Source organism: Aedes aegypti, chromosome 1, assembly GCF_002204515.2.
Source record: "Aedes aegypti strain LVP_AGWG chromosome 1, AaegL5.0 Primary Assembly, whole genome shotgun sequence".
NCBI lineage: Eukaryota > Metazoa > Arthropoda > Insecta > Diptera > Culicidae > Aedes > Aedes aegypti.
The window spans coordinates 45,849,943-45,864,733 of NC_035107.1; the positions used below are offsets into that span (position 1 = coordinate 45,849,943).

At 41.6% G+C, this 14,791-nt stretch overlaps 1 protein-coding gene across 2 annotated transcripts; it reads right to left on the minus strand.

Annotated features, from left to right (window-relative positions):
* Positions 1 to 1,278: 1,278 nt before the first annotated feature.
* LOC5574006 (probable 4-coumarate--CoA ligase 1) lies at positions 1,279 to 5,695 on the minus strand. 2 transcript variants are annotated; one of them, XM_021842802.1, is made up of 3 exons: positions 5,049 to 5,695; positions 4,790 to 4,992; positions 1,279 to 2,287 (listed from the first exon to the last, which is right to left on the minus strand). In XM_021842802.1, the coding sequence occupies exons 1-3, from the start codon at positions 5,606 to 5,608 to the stop codon at positions 1,383 to 1,385; spliced, it is 1,668 nt and encodes a 555-aa protein (XP_021698494.1). In that variant the 5' UTR covers positions 5,609 to 5,695; the 3' UTR covers positions 1,279 to 1,382. The 2 variants fall into 2 exon arrangements, with proteins under 2 accessions (XP_021698494.1, XP_001661093.2); XM_001661043.2 differs by having other exon boundaries at positions 1,294 to 2,274; positions 4,777 to 4,992.
* Between the last annotated feature and the right edge of the window lie 9,096 nt (positions 5,696 to 14,791).

Here is a 14,791-nt window from a genome sequence, read left to right on the forward strand (position 1 = left end):
TCTGTGTCTATCGTGCGTAGCTAACTATCACTGCAATAGGGTAATGACTGTTTATTTTGTTCTCAAACGCTAACAGTTGGCGCCAGCGGCAAAAATTACAGACAGCAACCTTTCGAACATTCAGTTTCTCTTACCGGCCACCGAGCGGCGACACTGATGTTTGTATTCCTCTCACTGATCGCGCTACGCTGGATTCTCAAATTTCTCAAACTTTCAACACAAGCGCATGGAAGAATGGTAGTCGGAGAACTGTCAAAACGTATGGAAAATAATGAAAAACGTAATTTGTTTGCAATTAGGAAACTGGACCAAAAAAGTAGTGATTAGAAATCAAGTATAAAGTGAATACATAACTTTTTGTGTTTATTTCATCTTCCGCGGTGCTTTCTTTACTTCAGGATTTCGTTTTTACTACCATTGAAGAAGAGCCATCTATTGCCTTTTTAGTTTTGAATATCGCCCTATTGAGCTAACAAGTGTTCAATCGAAATTTTCAGGAAATGATATTGTTCATCCAAACTTCTTTTAAAGGTGCCATCTTTGTCAAGCTTGCTTGATTGCATTTATATGTCGTGTGACAAGCACAAAAATACTTCATTCCCAAGGAAGTTAAGAAAAGTATTCCATCACGCAAAAGGACTATTAGGAAATAAAAACCAGACACCTTCAGACATGGCTTCCCTTTGTAACCGCGGCTGTTGTCACGAGGCTAAAAAATCCGAAGGGTGATTATTCTAGTGGCACCCCAAACCGTGCTGGTCAGCAGGACAAACATTCCGGACAGCCAGTAGAGCGTGCTGAAGGCGAGCGTTCGATCCGTGGGATGACACTCGAAGAAATTGGCCAGGAGGCAATGCAGATCGCGTGCGATAGACAAACTGCCTTGGAGCGACCGGTTGCTCCGGAGGAGCACAGGAGGATGGCGAGGTGCTTCGTATGGACCGATGCACGAGTTCACTAATAGGCCTTTTCATGTGACAGATCCGTCTATGCATTTGTTTACATCGGTGGAGGACCGGTGCTAACACGGATCTGTCATTTTCATAGAATAAATGTCAAAGTGTTTCCCGATCAGCTGATTTGAGATGTCATTTGAATAGGCCTATATGACGTTTGAGCGGTGCCGAATTCATTCGTTGCCATGGTCATATAAATAACACGGCACCGCTAAAACGTCAAATAGTGAACCCGTGCATAGGTCCATTCTGCAGCTGTGGGTGAATTTCAACTTCAAAGCATACTTGGGCAGAGGAAATTAAAAATGCAGATCGTTTTTTTGAAGATGATTGCTTTTTTAATAAAATGATTTTTCCTCTACAGCCTAATTTAGATGAACGAAAATGTGTCTTGAACTGGCAGTTTGAAGGGCACCAAAGTATGATTCATTCTTCGGGTATTACCATATTTTTAGTGTTCATTCTCATTTGCACTACAACATCCCTCACGGCTCGTCTAACTACCTTCCCCGAGGGCGTCAACGGTAATTCAGATGCAAAGTAAACCCCTCCCTTCAAGTGTTTGAACCACGCGAGTGATTGTTCAACTTTCTTCTCAATCTGTTGCCCAGTAGGAATCTGCGATGCGGCATCTTTCCGGACAACCAAAGCCGTTGCCAAATCAAACGTTTCCGTCGGAATGCCGACCACACAACATGTTGCCACGCCTGGGATGGTCATAATCACACTCTCGATTTCGCTCGGTGACACCTGATATCCACTGCACTTGATGATGTCCTTTTTGCGGTCCACTATGTACAGGTATCCATCCTCATCGAATCGTCCTATATCTCCAGAATGCATCCATCCGTCACTGTCCAGGATTTCTCTAGTGGCGGCGTCATTTCCAAAGTACCCACTGAACACGTGTTCCGATCTGACCAGAATTTCTCCCTCCTGACCGATGTCCAGCGGTTGACCGTCATCATCGACGATCTTGAACTCCGTCCCAGCAGTCGGGAAACCAACGGAACCCTCTCGATAGAATTGCTTCCTGGTGTACGTTACCGCCAGGGCGATCTCCGAAAACCCGTACACTATCTCCAGGAACCTTCCGGGGATGAGCTTTTCGAAGGATTGCTTCAGCGAACTTGGGATGGCACTACCGCCGGTGATTGGCAACCGTAGAGTCCGAAGTGCGTTGGCATTCGCCTTTGGGCTGTTGACGATGGCCAGGGCTTGCGCGGAAGGAAGCACGGGAGCTGTAACGCCGAAGCGCTCGATAATGTCCACAGCAAGATCGGCGTCGAAGGGTTGGCGGGTGATGACTCGAGTGGCACCCCAAAACGATCCTATAACACTTCCCCGAATACCATTACCCCGAAAACCATCACCCCGAAAGTCAATACCCCGAATGGTCAAGTACCCCGAAAACCAATACCCCGAAATCCATTACCCCGAATAGTCCGTTACCCCGAATACCATTTCCCCGAATGGACCATAACCCCGAATTTTCTTGCCCCGAAAAATTCAAAATGAAGATTCGACAAATCAACATCATACCGTTTTGACTCATATTCCGAACACTTAAGGCCAACAGGGACTTCAAATGCATCTGATTGGCATAAATAAGCTGATATTTGTGTAAGTTTTAATTTCTTCGCAAAGTCTAACTGTTGGCTGTTGGGTGTACCAATAATAATGTTGATTTTATTAGTTTTAGTATTGTTTTTATTTAATAGTATGGAACAACATTTTGATTAAAATGCCGAACACTGTGTTCATTCTGTCTCATATTCCGAACACCTTGATTCAAATTCCGAACAGCACGAATAAATCGTATTCAAATGAATAATTTGGCAAATAAATTAATCTGAGCTTGTTCTACTGGTCTCAATTTAGAGAATCGTCACTACTCCTGCGATATAAATTTTATTGGAGACGTTAAAATTCAATTGCAATTGACTGCCATTTTCTTGTTATTTGGTGACATATTTCAGCGAAACATTTCAACCAAATCGCCATACAAAACCGAGTGTTCGGAATATGAGTCTGTTCGGAATTTGAGACAAAACGGTACATTTTTTAATAATTAGTTGAGGTTATGCACGTCTTCTCTTGTTCGTTGGAGGTCATTGTCTATCAAATTGTCGCTAATGTATATGACAAAAAGAATCTAAAGATTCGGAAGTAGAAAACTCCTCTATATGACAAAGTGTTCCCTACTTCAAAATATACTTTACTCAATGATATTAGATAACGGTACTATAGCCTGGAAGCCGCTAATGAATTACAATTTACTACTTGATTTTTATTTGAATTCGTGTTCTTGTTATCAAAGATTTATTAATTTAATTTTGTGAGGATGGCTGTGTTCACAGATTCATTGTTACATTTTTCGAACTACTGATAATGCTGGTACTGAATTTGTTTTCACATGTTAATGTCAGAGACCTCTACCGCCCTCTTTCAAAAGCGTTATATCAATTGATGATCAACTTATTCTGGAATGGCACTAGACTATTATACTGACAACTATTTATAAATGCATCGCTAAAGAACAGCCGATGATGAAAGAAGAAAAAATCATTGATGAAAACGTTAAAAATTATGATACCGGTAGTCACTATACAAGCGCAACTTTTGAAAGAATAGTCGATAATTAAAAGAAGGACAATTCTCTTGTTGGAAGTTGTAATACCATTTCCCCGAATGGACCATAACCCCGAATTTTCTTGGCACGAAAAATTGAAGATCCGACAAATTAATCCCATATACCTTTTTCATAGAATTTTGATTTTCATTTGAATTCATGTTCTTCATGTTATCAAAGATTTATTATTCTTTTAATCAGCTATTCTTCATGAGCCAAGTGAGAACCCAAATTTTACTCACAGGCGTGTACTTGATTTTGTGAGAATGATTATGTTCACAGCAATAAATCATTTTTCGAACTGATGATAATGCTGATATGTTAATATTAGAGACCTTTCCCGCCCTCTTTCAAAAGCGTTATATTTTTTGGTAATGCATAATTATATTTTTATATTGCTGGAGGCAATGCGAGTTCAACATATTCTAAAATGTCATTAGACTATGGTTTGAAAAATGTCGGATGAAAATGTTAACTGATATTAAACTGACCACTATTTCAAAAGAACATCGCTAAAGAAAAGCCTATGATAAAAGAAGAAAAAATCACTGTTGAAAGCGTCAATAATTATGATGCCAACAATCACTTTGCTAGTGCAACTTCCGAAAGAATAGCCGATAACTAAAAGAAGGACAAATCTCTTGTTGGAAATTGTAATACTGACAAGATGTAATACAGACAAGTAATGCAGGGGCTTATTTTCATTTATTTTTTGAAGTCACTGTCAACTTTGAATTTCGCTCAAGACAATTTTGTCAGTCGATTTTTTACCGCTTTCGCTCAAACTTCAACTCAAACGGTACAACTCGAAAGAACAGCCTATAACTCAATGAAGAGAAAATCATTGATTACAATTTTTACACTGCCATTATACAACTTCGAAAGAACAGCCAATGATTGAAAGAATAAAAAATCACTAATAGGAATAGTAGTAGTTACTGAGCCGAAAACATTCAGGCTCAAATTCGCGAGCTTCCTTGAAGAATTTCTTGAAGTGCATCACTGATTTTCGGGGAAGTGTCGTATTAGGGGAACTGGTTTTCGGGGTAATTTACCATTCGGGGTAATGGTTTTCGGGGTAATGTGTCATTCGGGGTAACGTTGCATTCGGGGTAATGGTTTTCGGGGTACTGGTTTTCGGGGAGATGGTTTTCGGGGTAATGGTATTCGGGGAAGTGTTATAGGACCCCCCAAAACGTACTGGTCAGCAGGACAAACATTCCGGACAGCCAGTAGAGCGTGCTGAAGGCGAGCGTTCGGTCCGTGGGATGGCATTCGAAGAAATTGGCTAGATGGGCAATGCAGATGGAGTGCGACAGACAAACCGCTTTGGAGCGACCGGTTGTTCCGGATGAGCACAGGAGGACGGCGAGGTGCTTCGTCGGGTCGTTGATTTGAACAGGACTGAAAATAGTAATTTTTTTCATCTTGTTGATTAGGTGTTGTTAAACGAAACTTACACGAATACTTCTTCGATGCCAGTTGGTTCCAATAGGGTCTGCAAATGATCGTATCCTCTCTCATTTTCAGACATCAAAATTATCTTAGGAGAAATCCCTATTGCGTCACAAGCGGCGCTGACGTTGTCCAGAACATCGTTGTCACAGAACATCACCTTTGGCTTCACCGTTCCCAGCATATGGCTCAAATCATCTTGGGAAAACGTGGGATCCAACGTATTGACTGGAATCCCTAGCGCAAAACAAGCAAACACCACCGGAGCTGCGTTCTCACCGTTACGCACCACCATCGTAAAAATTTCCTCTTTTTCAGATTCACCATAGCCCATTTTGATTAGATTCTGAGCGATTCGGATGGTTTTGAGACGCATTTCGGCACCAGTCACCTCAACGCCACTATCGGCGCTTATTTGAACCACCTTTCCCGCATTTCTTTCCAGAATCTGTAAAATCAAATCACCCAGACTCTGATTGGGATTGAGGATCGATTTCCGTGGCAGGCCTCTCCAGATCTTCGAAGATGGATCGTAGAAGGTGAAAGTGTCTCTCAATGGGTACATAATGCTGGGAACGACTACCGATTGCCCCGTTGCGAATTAGCGCCAAAACACGACTGAATCCGAGAAAACCGGTATCTAGTTGCTATACTTAATCAGAAGCTATATAGGTGATCATAATGAGCGAAGTTTGCGATAACATTTATCTCGCGTAACGCAAAGACAAGGTACAGGCTGTTGAGCGACGGCACACTTCCGAGCAAACAGACAAGTTAATCCCTCTATGATTTGATGGAGTCGATGTTCAATGACCCGATAGAGAAGCGTGCAAGAAATGTGAGTAGATATGATGGTCTTTTGAAACATCTTTTCAAAGGGTTCCCTTCAACATTGATTCTTGAAGGTAGATACTGTGAAGCCACAATAATGTAATGTAAAAATGTAAAATGTGTAAAGGTAATTTCAACCGGCACTGTGTGGTTTCGCACGTGAGGAAGTATATCTCGTTTGGTTTTCAAAGTCAACTGCTCCGCAGGTGCTTAAATTCATTCATGCATGCAGTGTTGCCTTGCGTGATATCTCTCATACAAGCATTGCTTTAGGATAATGCAAATGTTGAAGGTTTTGTGCTTGAACGACGTCAAACATCGTAACAACATGTAAAATGATGTGTAAAAAATTACTGAGCATCGGTGATTAAAAGTTTATATTCAAATTAATTTGGGAACTGCGAACTTCTAACTGCTTGTATTCAGTCCTCAATAGAGCGATTCAAATTTTAATAATGTTTGAAAATCCAATCTCCCATGTATTTCTTACCATCCTTACCATAAAAATAGTGTTCTGTGAAATTTTCAGCTTTCTAGGTGGTGATTTAAAGGCGGCCCAAAGACAATGTAGGTTTATATGAAAATTACTATGGAGAAATTTGGAGATATGTTCCAAACTTGCTAGTACTGTAATGTAAGTGGAAACTTATCATCCCATATTGAAAACTCATTCTTCAAACCCTAATGAAGGATGTTTTTGAAGAAACAAATCCTTTTCGAGCTAATTTTGTTTGGGTTTTTTGAACATATTTGCAGGGCTATAATCACATATTAAGCTAAATAATAGCAAACAAAATCATGAATATCTCCTCTGCTATCCGTCGGATTGAATTTCTCTCTTCAGCAAATTTCTTTATTATGGTTTGAAGAATGTGTTTTTACTATGGGATAATAAGTTTGTACTTACATTACAGTACTAGCGTGTTTGGAACATATCTCAAAATTTCTCCATAGTAATTTCCATAAAAACCTACATTGTCTTTGGGCCACCTTTAAATCACCACCTAGAAAGCTGAAAATTTGACAGATCACTATTTTTATGGTAAGGATGGTAATAAACATATGTTATTCATAAACATATGTTGAGGATGGTAATAAACATATGCTAGTCCTCAACTTGAGTTCGGGACACAGTCGTCATTACCACGCGTCCGTGTTACTCTAAATTGCGGTGATATTTCCCAGTGAAATAAGCTGAATCAATCTCCGGAAATTTGCTAACATAGCAAGTTAGTAGTGCTGATTTAGCCGGGAGTACAAGAAATCCAGTGAAGTTATTAAAATAGCTGAAATTGCCGCCGATATATCTGCTTACGGCTGCTAAAGATAACAACAAATGTTATAGCATCACCGCTCCATTGTTTTGTCGTACCAGCCAGTGCTACCTATAGCAATAGCGATAACCCGATTAAGTGGAGAGACTCGACAGCAGCCAATAAAGTGTTTTGATTGTCGCTACCACATCCCGGCCTGATGGCCGGGGCAAATCATGCCCCTTCTAGGGGTGATCCTGGCGATCCAGATGGGTCGTTGAGGGGAAAACGCCAACCAGACTGGATGCTCAGTGAGGACGAAATGGGGCAAACGATGGTGTTGCTTCTACGCAGAAAACCAAACGAAGCAAATACGCAAAATAGCCAACAATCGCCACTACCAAACCCTTTCATCATTTACGCATCCATTGAACTAGCGGTCGAAGTGCAAGATGCAGCGAAGATAGGAATGACCAAGGAGGGCCGCGGAACTAGGTACGTACTTCGTACCAATTTGAAATCAGTCTATGGTAAGCTGACTAACATGACCCAGCTCACTGACGGAACCGTCGTCGAAGTTATTTCCCATCCTACGATGAACAAGGTGCAGGGTGTCGTTTACGAATCTGATTCTACTGATGTCGATGAGGTAGCACTTCTCAACTATCTGACGCCGCAAGGAGTACAAGCTGTACGCAGAATCACGAAAAAAGTCAACGGGTCGGTTCAAAACACTCCTCTAGTCGTATTGTCATTCCAAGGTACTCTCCTGTCGGAATTCATCTACTTTGACGGACTCCGCGTCCCCGTTCGCACCTACTATCCCGCTTTGACTGTTTGTTTCCAGTGTGGCACCTATGGACATTCTCGTCAACAGCCTAGAATTTGCCTGCAATGCTCCCAAGCACCACACACATCAGAAGGGGAGCAATGCAGCAACGCTCCGTATTGTATGCATTGTACAGGCACTCACTCACCAACATCACGTACATGTCCAAAATACAAGGATGAATCTAACGTGATCCGAATTCGAATCGATAGGAATGTGTCAACTGCTGAAGCTAGAAAAATCTACGCTAGTGAAACACAGAAGGAAACGATCGCCAGCGAGGTGCAAAAACGGCTAAGAGAAGAGGAATCGAACAAAGATAAAATTATTGCGGAACTGCGGGCTGAAGTCGAAACATTAAAGCGAAAACTTGAAGCCATCATCAACGGTCAACGTCTAAAATCACGCGACAGCTCCCAAATAGAAAAAAAAAAATCGGTGTTCCTCCAAGCAAACTCATCATGTTCCAACCACAACACTCAGCGAATGTCACGTAAAGACAAAACGTTCGTATCTCCTCCGTCTCTCCACAGCGATATTAGAAGGACCGCGGATCATGCAATGGACGAAGCGATACGAACACGCAGTAGGAGCAGAAAACACCTAATGGAAATATCACCAACTGATGTCACTCATAAATCAGGCATAAGGGCATCCTTGATCGCCGACTCTGGAGGCACCTCTGAAAAATGACCAAGATGTTCCCTCCAAAAACACATCACAAAATGACTGACCCAGCTATGCATAATGACTCGATATCGGATGATCTACGACATGCAACCGACGCTATCTCTGAACGACCCTGCGACCCTTCGGACTACGATTTGGATACTAACTCATACGACTCCTTAATTCCGTCTAGAAAAATACTCAACTCTCCATATCAACCTGTGGATACAACATCGCGGTTTGGAGGTGGGGAATGTGTAGTACCCCCTCCACTCCTGATAAAGGGAGCGAGCCTGGGTGGAGAGGTGATCCAGGACGCCATCCTTCTACCTGTTGACCACCAAACCCCCAGCTCGGCCGCCAGCTCGAACAACTCAACGCTGCCGAAAATACCGTCCGATTCCAGCGCATACGATCAGCTCTACAACTTCTACCCCCAGCCATCTACGTCCAACAATTTAGTCACCCAAAACATTGATTCACCACGTGTGAGGCGCACCACGTCGACCCTGACCATAGATGTTCCGAGCTTGCTCGATGAGCCTCTGGCGGCAGTCGACGTGGCTCGCCCTTCATCTCGGCCAAGTATTCCTGTATTATCATTAGCTAGACATGAATCCCATGATACTTCTCACCATGTTTCAGAAACCTCGCCTGTTCGCGAAAGCTCCCCTACAAGCAACTGCTCTTCGACCTCCGAAACTGAAGTGAACAACAAGATCATCATGCTCCAATGGAACATCAGAGGCCTTTGGAAAAATCACCCAGAACTTTCTCATATCGTCAACCAAAATGCGCCAATCTGCATCGGCCTTCAGGAAATGATGACAAAGAAGGTTAGCACAGCACTCAGTTCCCGCTACGACTGGAATTATCTAGCCGTCACTATTTTAAGGGTGGTGGAGCAGCTGGATTGGGGGTTCTCAAAGAATTCCCTCACCAATTCTATCACTTTGTTACGTGCATCCCTGTATGTGCCGCCCGAATACAATCCCCATTGAACATATCGATTGTCAGTATCTATGTGCCTCCAAACACATGTGATCAAGATCTTATTACGACGCTTGACAGCATGATTGAAAATGTAGATCCACCTTTCGTCATCGGCGGGGATTTTAACGCCGCCCACAAAGCTTGGGGTAGTATGAAAACTAGGGTAATTCGCTAATTGTTGAACGCTACCCAAATGTTGAACGATCTGTAGAAACCATGTTAAAACAGGAAATCGAACCATTTTCAAACAGTTTCAATAAATTATACAGATTATTTTGTAAGTTAGCTGTACTATTGGACACAATAAATTTAATTAGCACATTAATTTCTGAAACGAAATATTGATTGAAAATTTGTATCGGTAGGTGGAACGAAAATTTCAATTCTCTTAAAAAATAACTTAAGTTGGGGCTGCTATGAAATAAGCTGTGTGGTAACACATACTACGTATATTGGGTTGAGCACCTGTTCACGATATCAGTTAAAGTCTACTTTAGTTATTTTCTAAAAATCCGTACAATTTACTCGTACCTATTAATTACATAAAATCATATTCAATTGCACTTTCGTTTCACGTACATGTTCCATTTGTTGAACACTAGCATAACATGAAAGTCTTGGTTTCATCAACAGTATTGCCAGATTTTTTATTTTCGTACCAAACAACTAAATTGAAATGGAATATTGCATTACACAATTTAGTATTGTTGATTGCTTTAAATATCTGTTGAATAATTATTATAAAAACCCTATAATGGTGTCTGTTGCAATGGTGAAAAACGCGATTTAGTAAAGTATAATTAATTGCATCCCTGGCTGTATTCTGATTCTTTTTTCGAATTTCATTATCTTCACTATGGCATCAATGCCATCACCGTTTGTTTGTTGACATCATGATTGGAATTACGCATCGACTGCCGATTTATCCGGAGTATAACCTCAATCTCGCGATTGATGCTGTAATGTCAAAAATAATGTACAATAGGAGAAGCCGCTAAAGTCTATGGAGTGCCGAAGGGGACGATTCTCTTCCGTTTCATCCCAGAGTGGTCAGGGAAAGTGCTTAGCGGACCTAACCCTGCCCTCACAACCGACGAGGAGCGCGAACTTGCAAGTTGAATGAACGCGGGAGTAAAACGGTCAACATTTAGCGACAATCGTTCAACATTAGGATAAGATGGGTTATGTACGTGTTCAACAATTGGGTATAGAACTATCTTTTTAAATATATATTTTTCCAGTTAAAAATGGACATTACTGTGCCAAAAATGTAACAGAAATAATGTTAAATAATCGTTTACGGTGTTGAATGCTTTTTTAGCAACCTTTCTATTAGAATTTCGATGAAAATCAAATAACAAAAAAAAACGTCTATCTTAACCGTTCAACATTTGGCGATTTACCCTACTAAACGAGGATGTCTTCTACTCGAATGGTTTGTCGAACATCAACTTATCGTGATAAATAATGGAGAACCAACTTTCATCAGCTCTGCTCATGGAACAACTTCGGCAATCGATCTCACTGTCGTGTCATGTAGCCTTGCAGCAAAACTTCGATGGTCAATCTACAAGGATACCTTCGGAAGCGACCATTTCCCCATCAGAGTCACCTCGGATCAAAATATACCGTCTCAACGTTCACGTAAACGGTGGATTTATAAAGATGCTGACTGGATCTCTTTTGAAAATATTATCCTTGAATCGCTTTCGCCGCATTCAGATATTGATGTCGAGCAGCTAAGAAATCTCATCATTGGAGCGGCAGAAAAGTCCATCCCAAAATTTTCCGGAGTATCAAAAGGAAGATCTGAAATTTGGTGGACAAACGAAGTCAAAGAAAACGTTAAGGCACGGCGTAAGGCTCTTCGCAAACTGAAACGTCTGAATCCTTCAGACCCTCTTCAAGATGACGCTAAAAAAGCTTTCCAGCAAGCTCGGGCGATTGCAAGGAAAACAATCGAATGTGCCAAACGTGACTCGTGGAATAATTTTTGCCAGATGTTCAATCCTAACACTTCATCAGATGTGCTTTGGAGTAATTTTAACCGATTGATGGGAAAAAGACGAAACGGACAGTGAGGACTCCAAATCTACAACTCGTTTACCCAAGATACCAGTGTAATCGCAGAGCACTTTGCAAATTATTTTTACCAAGCATCATCAGGAAACTTTAGTACAGATCAGGAATCTGGAGAAACAGGATGGGATCAAAATATTTAGGTTTCTGAAAACACTCGACTCGATACAGATTTCACGATCTACGAGTTGCTACGAGCCATTGATGTCACTAATGGACACTCTACCGGCGAAGATCAAGTCGGATATCTAATGATCAAACATCTGCCATATGCAGGAAAGCTCGCAATGCTGAAGAGTTTCAATAAAGTTTGGGAAAAGGGCGAATTTCCGAACAGCTGGAAACAAGGACTGGTTATACCAATCCCAAAATCCAATACACAGGCTCAGCATGCGGAAGGGTACCGGCCAATTACGCTTCTGAGTTGTATCGGTAAAATATACGAGCGTATGGTTAATCGTCGTCTAATGACCTTCCTCGAAGAAAACAACTTACTCAATGAACACCAACATGCATTTCGAGCCGGACGTGGCACATCATCCTACTTCGCTGATTTGGCCGAAATTCTAGCAGAAATCGAACAATCCAACGCGCACGCGGAGTTTGCATTGCTCGATATCAATAAGGCCTATGATCAAGATTGGCGAACTCATATAATGAGACAAATCGATAGTTTGAACACTGGAAAACGCATTCGGAGCTGCATCAGCAACTTTCTCTTGGATCGACGTTTCAGGGTTTCCTACGGTGGCTCTATGTCGAAAGATCGGATCCAAGAAAATGGCGTCCCCCAAGGATCTGTGTTAGCTGTCACCTTGTTTCTGATAGCTATCAACCCAGTATTTGACGTCATTCCGAAAAATATACGAGTGCTAGTATATGCGGACGGCATAGTCCTTGTCGCTATTTCTAAGCACCTTCCAAAAGTGAGAAATAGACTAATTGAAGCAGTGTCAATACGTGGGCAAAAATCCTGTATCCTTCACATGTGTCAAAGATCAAGGCACAGGTGGCGCTGTGCTCGAAATGTTGTGAAGATCGATAACGAAATCGTCCCTGAAGTCAAAGCTGCACGATTTCTCGGGATATGGATCAACAGGAAAGGCAGCTTTCTTGTGCACGGGGCAAAAATTAAAGAAGCTCTCTTCAGCCGAATCAACTGTCTGAAAGCTTTGGCTTTTAAAGCGGATCGAAACATTCTATGGAGAATTGGGAATGCCGTTTGCGTTTCCAAACTTATGTATGGTATTGAACTGTTCGGTCTCAACCTCCTCAACACGTTCCAATCAACCTACAATGAAATTCTTCGAATTACATCGGGAGCACTAAGATCGTCGCCCACGCTTAGTTTAGCAGTCGAAGCCGGCCAGCTACCATTGCATCTCAGGCTAGTGGATACTCTCGCCAGAAGATATATTCGACTAGCAGAAAAACCATTTTTCAATCATCAGCATCTTCGTAAATGTGCAATTGAAGCATTCGCCGATGAGACAGGACACGACATTCCAGAGATCGCAAAGCTCCTGTGGATAGGGAAAATTCCCTGGGACATGCATCAAGAAATTGACTGGTCCGTGAGATCAGTTTTCAAGAAAGGGAATAACAAGAATATTGCCAGGGCCTGTGTTAAAGAACTTCAGAACAAAAAATATGAGGGATATTGTCAAATGTTCACTGATGGATTGAAGTTGGGAACTGAAGTAGGGCTAGGCGTTGTTTGTCAAGAACTCCAAATAGAAGCGGGCCTTCTTGCTCAAAGCAGTGTTTATTCTGCTGAAGCTGCTGCACTCGCTGTGGCTGTCCAAACTGCGGATAACAGAGCCACTGTGATCTTCAGTGACTCAGCGAGCTGTATGGATGCAATTAAGAAAGGAGATTCGAAACACCCGTTCATCCAATCAATCTTAAAAGAAGCGAGCCTTAATAATATCACCCTCTGCTGGATTCCAGGTCACTCGGACGTACCCGGAAACGAAGCAGCTGACCAAGCAGCAGAAAGGGGCAGAACCGCCCCTCCACTACATAATGTTGCTAGTGATGTTATCAAATGGATCAACAAACGATTACATGATAAATTTCAACGCATGTGGAACGATCATCGAGCAACTTTTCTTCAAAAGATCAAACCAACTGTTGGAAAGTGGATAGATCATCAAGACCGCCAAGAGCAAAGAGCTCTAACTCGATGCAGAATTGGGCACACCAGGCTTACTAAAAAGCATTTATTCGACCGAAATCAATCAGCAACATGTGAGGTTTGCCAAATGGAGCTGACCGTTGAACACATAATCGTTACCTGCATAAAACACGATGACATTCGCAACAAAACTGGCATTAATAGCAATATTCAAATAGCTTTAGGTAACAACAAAACGGAAGAAGCTAAATTATTGAAATTTCTGAAGAAATGTAATTTATTTGAAATGCTGTAAACTCTGTACAGAATTGTAGTATTGATTTTTTTCTAAGAGGCGAATGAACCCTTCTGGTTTAAAACCTCTCTAATAAACGCAAAAAAAATATGCTAGTCCTCAAGCTATTCAATGTTCATTATGAAAATTCATAATACACTACCCGTCATAAACACGGACTTGTTCGAAAAAGTATTGCAGCACACAGATGAATATTGAATCACCCCCTTAAAAGTTTAGCATCAATCCAATCCAATCCAATCCAATCCAATCCAATCCAATCCAATCCAATCCAATCCAATCCAATCCAATCCAATCCAATCCAATCCATCCAATCCAATCCAATCCAATCCAATCCAATCCAATCCAATCCAATCCAATCCAATCCAATCCAATCCAATCCAATCCAATCCAATCCAATCCAATCCAATCCAATCCAATCCAATCCAATCCAATCCAATCCAATCCAATCCAATCCAATCCAATCCAATCCAATCCAATCCAATCCAATCCAATCCAATCCAATCCAATCCAATCCAATCCAATCCAATCCAATCCAATCCAATCCAATCCAATCCAATCCAATCCAATCCAATCCAATCCAATCCAATCCAATCCAATCCAATCCAATCCAATCCAATCCAATCCAATCCAATCCAATCCAATCCAATCCAATCCAATCC

Coding starts and splice junctions, on each gene's coding strand:
- LOC5574006 (XM_021842802.1), bottom strand. CDS start 5,608: ATGTACCCATTGAGAGACACTTTCACCTTCTACGATCCATCTTCGAAG. Junction 4,993..5,048: donor GGCATCGAAGAAGTATTCGT/GTAAGTTTCGTT, acceptor TACTATTTTCAG/TCCTGTTCAAATCAACGACC. Junction 2,288..4,789: donor AATGTTTGTCCTGCTGACCA/GTACGTTTTGGG, acceptor GAAGTGTTATAG/GATCGTTTTGGGGTGCCACT.